Below are 6678 nucleotides of genomic sequence, written 5' to 3'. Positions count from 1 at the left end.
GAAATATGATGAGGTTCAACAAGGACAAGTGCAGAGTCCTGCACTTAGGACGGAAGAATCCCATGCACTGCTACAGACTAGGGACCGAATGGCTGGGTAGCAGTTCTGCAGAAAAGGACCTAGGGGTTACGGTGGACGAAAAGCTGAATATGAGTCAACAGTGTGCCCTTGTTGCCAAGAAGGCTAATGGCATTTTGGGTTGTATAAGTAGGGGCATTTCCAGCAGATCAAGGGATGTGATCATCCCCCTCTACTCAGCACTGGTGAGGCCTCATTTGGAGTACTGTGTCCAGTTTTGGGCCCCACACTACAAGAAGGATGTGGATAAATTGGAGGGAGTCCAGCGGAGGGCAACAAAAATGATTAGGGGGCTGGAACACATGACTTATGAGGAGAGGCTGAGGGAACTGGGATTGTTTAGCCTGCAGAAGAGAAGAATGAGGGGGATTTGATAGCTGCTTTCAACTACCTGAAAGGGGGTTCCAAAGAGGATGGATCTAGACTGTTCTCAGTGGTAGAAGATGACAGAACAAGGAGTAATGGTCTCAAGTTGCAGAGGGGGAGGTTTAGGTTGGATATTAGGAAAAACTTTTTCACTAGTAGGGTGGTGAAGAACTGGAATGGGTTACCTAGGGAGGTAGTGGAATCTCCTTCCTTAGAGGTTTTTAAGGTCAGGCTTGACAAAGCCCTGGCTGGGATGATTTAGTTGGGTTTGGTCCTGCTTTGAGCAGGGGGTTGGACTAGATGACCTCCTGAGGTCCCTTCCAACCCTGAGATTCTATGATTCTATGATTCTATCTGAATGTTCTTATATAGGCAAATCTTGCTTTGCCTTCAGTGGAAGTTTGCAGATATAAAAGAGCTGTACAAGCACAGCAGGGGCAAACAGTATTTGAATCCATCCATATATGTCTCTCATCACCATACTATCTGATCATCTAATTGCTGGAAGAAGCACTGGCATTAGTTGGAAGTAACGGAAGAGGAGAAGGACCTCGGAGTCCTGGTTGATCGCAGGATGACTATGAGTTGGCAATGTGATGTGGCCGTTAAAAAAGCTAATGCGGTCTTGGGATGCATTAGGCGAGGTATTTCTAGTAGAGATAAGGAGGTGCTAGTCCCGTTATACAAGGCATTGGTGAGACCTCATTTGGAGTACTGTGTGCAGTTTTGGTCTCCCATGTTTAAGAAGGATGAATTCAAACTGGAACGGGTACAAAGAAGGGCCACTAGAATGATCCGAGGAATGGAAAGCCTGTCGTATGAAAGGAGACTTGAGGAGCTCGGTTTGTTTTCCTTAACCAAAAGAAGGATAAGAGGAGATATGATTGCACTCTTTAAATATATCAGAGGGATAAATACCAGGGAGGGAGAGGAATTATTTCAGCTCAGTACTAATGTGGACACGAGAACAAATGGATATAAATTGGCAGTCGGGAAGTTTAGGCTTGAAATTAGACGAAGGTTTCTAACCATCAGGGGAGTGCAATTCTGGAACAGCCTACCGAGGGAAAAAGTGGGGGCGAAGGACCTCTCTGGCTTTAAGATTAAGCTTGATAAGTTTATGGAGGGAATGGTTTGATAGGATAACGTGATTTAGTCAATAGGTCAATAACGTGCGACCACTAGTAATTAGTACCGAGGGTCAATGTTGGGATATTGAAAGTCTTTTTCCTGAGTGTCTGACTGGTGAGTCTTGCCCGCATGCTCGGGGTTCAGCTGATTGCCATATTTGGGGTCGGGAAGGAATTTTCCTCCAGGGTTTTTCGCCTTCCTCCGCAGCATGGGGCAGGGGTCGCTTGCTGGAGGATTATCTGCTACTTGAAGTCTTTAAATCAGGATTTGGGGACTTCAACAGCTGAGTCAAGGGAGAGAATTATTTCAGGAGTGGGTGGGTCAGCTTTTGTGGCCTGCATCTTGCGGGAGGTCAGACTAGATGATCATAATGGTCCCTTCTGATCTTAAGTTCTATGATTCTATGATTAGGGGACAGTGAAGAGCCAGGGATTTATTCCTTTAAAACAAAACAGCAGTGACATTATTTTTAAGAACTGAATCTTAAGTGAAGGGAAAGCAACATACCCCTTCACCTAGATGAGAAAGGGAAGCCCAAGACATGAAAGGTTATTTCAGGTTGGGCTACTTTTTCATGTTACTATCTTACTGTAAAAAGAGCTTGTGGTTGAAGTTAAAATGATCAAGGAGACAGGGAGGGATGTCCGTACAGTATGGTGGCTTGGCTATGGGTCAGTCTGTAAAGGGAGAGGTCTGCCTGAGGGGACTGCTTCTCTAGTACAATGTGTGAAAACAGGCAGCAAGGACTGCTCTCATTTCTCTCCAGTAACAGCCTAAAAGAAGAAGAAAAAAAGGAAGAATGAATGTGAAGTCCCCAAATACTAGAAGTTAAACAAGTTTGAGAAAGCAAAGTGACTTTCAGAGAAGGTCCAAGAACAGAATGGGCTATAGCTTTCTCAACCTCATGTTTCTACTTGGAGAGAAATGACTGAAATAGGAAGCCAAACCACAAACTGAGGCTGATGCCTAGAACCATTATTTCTTGCACCTGACATACAAAAGTCAAATCTGCACCACTTATTCCTCTCTCTGGCATCTCAGCTGAACAGATGTAAATGAAGGCAGAAATTGACCATTAGAATACAGCAGAAATCTTCCATGGCAAAAGTTATATTCTAGGTTGGTGTAGAGAAAGCTATGCTTGCTGCAGTCATCTTGCTGTGCTTCTGTTGTATTCTGATTACAAACTTTCTATCCTTTGAAGTTGCACTAATTCTTGTTCTGATGTAGTTGAAACCCCAGGATTTTGGTTGAGTTTTTGATTCCAATTATTTTGTCTGGAAAAAAGACAAAATAGCAGATGAAACTAATGTTGGAGATGGGTGTTAAAGAGCCATAAAAAAACCCACATGAAATGGTCAAGCACATTGGCAACTGGACTGAATTAGATGGAAATGTAACATTCTGTATCAATTTTAGAAGAACTCCTGATGCTGTTTAATTTCAATGCATAGCCCACTGAAGGATAGTCATTCATCCCCCTATTATGCATTCCCAATTACTAGAGCTGCGCAAATAATTCACAATAAATAACCTATTCAGGAAATGTAGCCTCTCTCTACAAGGCAGAATAAATGGAGGGAGGGGAGACAGCATGGCAGAGAGAGACAGACACACTCTGTGTGTGTGTGTGTGTGTGTGTGTGTGTGTGTGTGTGTGTGTGTGTGTGTGTGTGTGAGAGAGAGAGAGAGAGAGAGGGGGGGGGAGAACTGTGAAAAAATGGGATAGGTGGTGAGGGGGTAATAGGTGCCTATATAAGAAAAAGTCCCCAAAAATGGGACTGTCCCTTTAAAAATGGGACATCTGGTCACCCTTCCTTTAAGTACGCTGACCCCACTCTTAAGTATTCTGCCTTTTTAAGTAGATCAGCAAGTTGAGACAGCAGCTGCTGCCAGCAAGCTCCCTCCATCCTGAGCCCTGTCATGCCCCCCTCCCCCGCTCTATGGAGATGGGTATAGAAGTGGAGGGGAGGGGGACTCCCTGACATTAGCACCCCTCTTCCCCCCTCCCCCTGCACAGCAAGCAGGAGGCTCCCCAGAGCAGCTCCAAGGCAGAGGGCAGGAGCAGCACATTGCAGTGGGGGGAAGGACAGCTGAACCACCCTTCAACTGATAGCCTGCTGGGCAGCTACCGCACAGGGAACTTAGGGGAGCTGATGGGGGGGGGCTGCCGGTCCACCCTGATTCCAAGCCCCCACCAGCTAGCTCCAACGGCCGCTCTTTCTGCAAGCAGTGGACAAAGCAGGAGGCTGTCAAACGACGTTAGAAGGGAGCATTGCACAACTTTAAACGAGCATGTTCCCTAGTTGATCAGCAATGTAACAACAAAACAATGTTAATCGGGACGACTTTGAGGAGTTACTGTAATTCCTGTTTGAACTAAAACAGATCTTTTAGAAAAACATCCAATCTTGATTTTAAAATTTCCAGTGATGGAGAATTCCCCACAGCTCTTGGTAAATAGTTTCAATGGTAAATTGCCCTCCCTTAAAAAATTGCTTCTTATTTCCAGTCTGAAACTGACATCCAGTGAGTGGAATTTGTTAAGCCTTTGTCTGTTAGATTGAAGAGCTCATTATCAAATGTTTGTTCCCATGTAGGTACTTATAAACTGTGATCAAGTAACCCGTAACCTTTTCTTTAAACTGAATAGATTGACTTCCTTGAGTATATAAGGCATTTTTCCAATCCTGTAATCATTCTCATGGCTCTTCTCTAAATTCTCTCCAGTTTATCAACATCCTTCTCATTCTCTCTCACTCATGCTCAATGACTGTTCCATTGTGGATAAATACTTATATAGTCAGAGAGAGAGAGAGAGACTGACTCTGTAGTCCAGTGGTTAAAGCGCCTATGGGGAATTGCTCTGGGGCTTAAGTAAGAGACAGACATCCAAATTTCTAGAGGGAGGCTACAGCACACATGCTGAGAGGCAGAAAAAAAGACGGTTACTCACCTGTAGTAACTGTTGTTCTTCGAGATGTGTTGCTCCAATCCATTCCAGTTAGGTGTGCGCGCCGCGCGTGCACGGATCTTCGGAAGATTTTTACCCTAGCAACTCCGGCGGGCCGTCTGGGCGCCCCCTGGAGTGGCGCCGCTATAGCGCAGAATATATACCCCAGCCGGCCTGTCCGCTCCTCAGTTCCTTCTTGCCGGCTACTCCGACAGTGGGGAAGGAGGGCGGGTCTGGAATGGATTGGAGCAACACATCTCGAAGAACAACAGTTACTACAGGTGAGTAACCGTCTTTTCTTCTTCGAGTGATTGCTCCAATGCATTCCAGTTAGGTGATTCCCAAGCCTTACCTAGGCGGTGGGGTCGGAGTGAGACGTGGCAGAGTGTAAAACTGCTGAGCCGAAGGCTGCGTCGTCTCGAGACTGCTGCACCAACGCGTAGTGGGAGGCGAAGGTGTGGACCGAAGACCATGTGGCCGCTCGACAGATGTCCTGGATGGGGACCTGGCTCAGGAAGGCGGCAGACGAGGCTTGCGCCCTCGTGGAATGAGTGGTGAAGCGGCCCGGGGGCACGCGAGCCAGCTCGTAGCATGCTCTGATGCATTGAGTTACCCAGGAGGAGATGCGCTGGGAAGAGACCGGCTCGCCTTTCATGCGATCGGCGACTGCTATGAAGAGCTGCGTAGACCGCCGAAAAGGCTTCGTCCGCTCGATGTAAAAAGCAAGCGCTCTACGGACGTCGAGGGTGTGGAGTTGTTGTTCCCGAGGCGAGGCATGGGGCTTCGGGAAGAAGACCGGGAGAAAGATGTCCTGATTGAGGTGGAAAGCCGAGACCACTTTTGGCAGGAAGGCCGGATGGGGACGAAGCTGCACCTTGTCTGTGTGGAAGACGGTGTATGGCGGACCTACCGTCAGCGCCCGGAGCTCCGAGACTTGTCTAGCCGATGTTACGGCGACGAGGAAGGCCGTCTTCCAGGAGAGGTAAAGAAGAGAACACGTGGCCATCGGTTCAAATGGCGGACCCATGAGTTTGGACAGGACGAGGTTCAAATCCCAGGTTGGGGCCGGACGCCGCACCGGCGGGTACAATCGGTCCAGGCCTTTCAGGAAGCGGGAGACCATCGGATTGGAAAAGATGGAACGACCTTCCAGAGAAGGACGCAAAGCGGACACCGCTGCCAGATGTACCCGCAAGGAGGAGACCGACAGACCTTGCTCCTTAAGGTACCAAAGGTAGTCCAAGATGGTAGGGACGGGTACGACGAAAGGGTTGAGCCCTCGTTGATCACACCAGAGCGCGAACCTCTTCCATTTCGCCAGGTAGGTGGAGCGAGTGGAAGGCTTTCTGCTTTCAAGCAGGACGCGCTGCACGGCCGCCGAACAACCCCTCTCGGCGTGGGTTAACCACGCAGGTACCAGGCTGTAAGATGGAGGGAATGCAGGTTCGGATGGTGGAGTCTGCCGAAGTCCTGCGTGATGAGGTCCGGCCATAACGGGAGGGGGATGGGATCCCGAACGGAGAGCTCGAGCAGCAGGGTGTACCAATGCTGTCTCGGCCAGGCCGGAGCCACGAGTATGATGGTGGCTCGATCCCTCCGCAGCTTTTGGAGCACTCTGTGCACGAGCGGAAAAGGAGGGAAGGCATAGAGGAGGTGAGTCTGCCAGGGATACAGGAAGGCGTCCGACAGAGAGCCCGGCGAGTGACCTCGGAACGAGCAAAACTGGAGACACTTCCTGTTCGCCTTGGAGGCGAAGAGGTCGACCCGGGGAAACCCCCACCTCTGGAAAATCGTATGTGCAATGTCGGGACGAAGGGACCACTCGTGGGAGAGAAACGACCTGCTGAGATGGTCGGCCAGCGTGTTCTGCACTCCCGGAAGAAAAGACGCTTCTAGGTGAATGGAGTGGGTCACGCAGAAGTCCCACAGGAGGATCGCTTCCTCGCAGAGGGGGGAAGAGCGGGCTCCGCCCTGCTTGTTTACATAGTACATCGCAGCGGTGTTGTCCGTGAATACTGTTACACAACGGCGTTGAAGGTGGGAGCAGAAGGTTCGGCAGGCGAGGCGGATGGCACGGAGCTCGCGGACATTGATGTGTAGCGCGAGTTCCTGAGGCGACCAAAGGCCTTGGGTGTGAAGCTCGCCCAGGTG

General features: G+C 49.2%; 1 protein-coding gene across 9 annotated transcripts in view; it reads right to left on the bottom strand.

Moving 5' to 3' along the window:
- Window positions 1-1866: 1866 nt before the first annotated feature.
- Window positions 1867-6678, bottom strand: part of SUSD2 (sushi domain containing 2) — an 81970-nt gene continuing 77158 nt past the window's right edge. For all 9 annotated transcript variants that reach the window (XM_045001351.1, XM_045001353.1, XM_045001360.1 and 6 more), the window contains one exon: window positions 1867-2852. In XM_045001351.1, the coding sequence (XP_044857286.1) occupies window positions 2756-2852 (97 nt within the window). In that variant the 3' untranslated portion in view covers window positions 1867-2755. The remainder of the gene's footprint in view (window positions 2853-6678) is intronic.

Source organism: Mauremys mutica, unplaced genomic scaffold, assembly GCF_020497125.1.
Source record: "Mauremys mutica isolate MM-2020 ecotype Southern unplaced genomic scaffold, ASM2049712v1 Super-Scaffold_100434, whole genome shotgun sequence".
NCBI lineage: Eukaryota > Metazoa > Chordata > Testudines > Geoemydidae > Mauremys > Mauremys mutica.
This window is presented reverse-complemented; position numbering and strand designations above follow the sequence as displayed.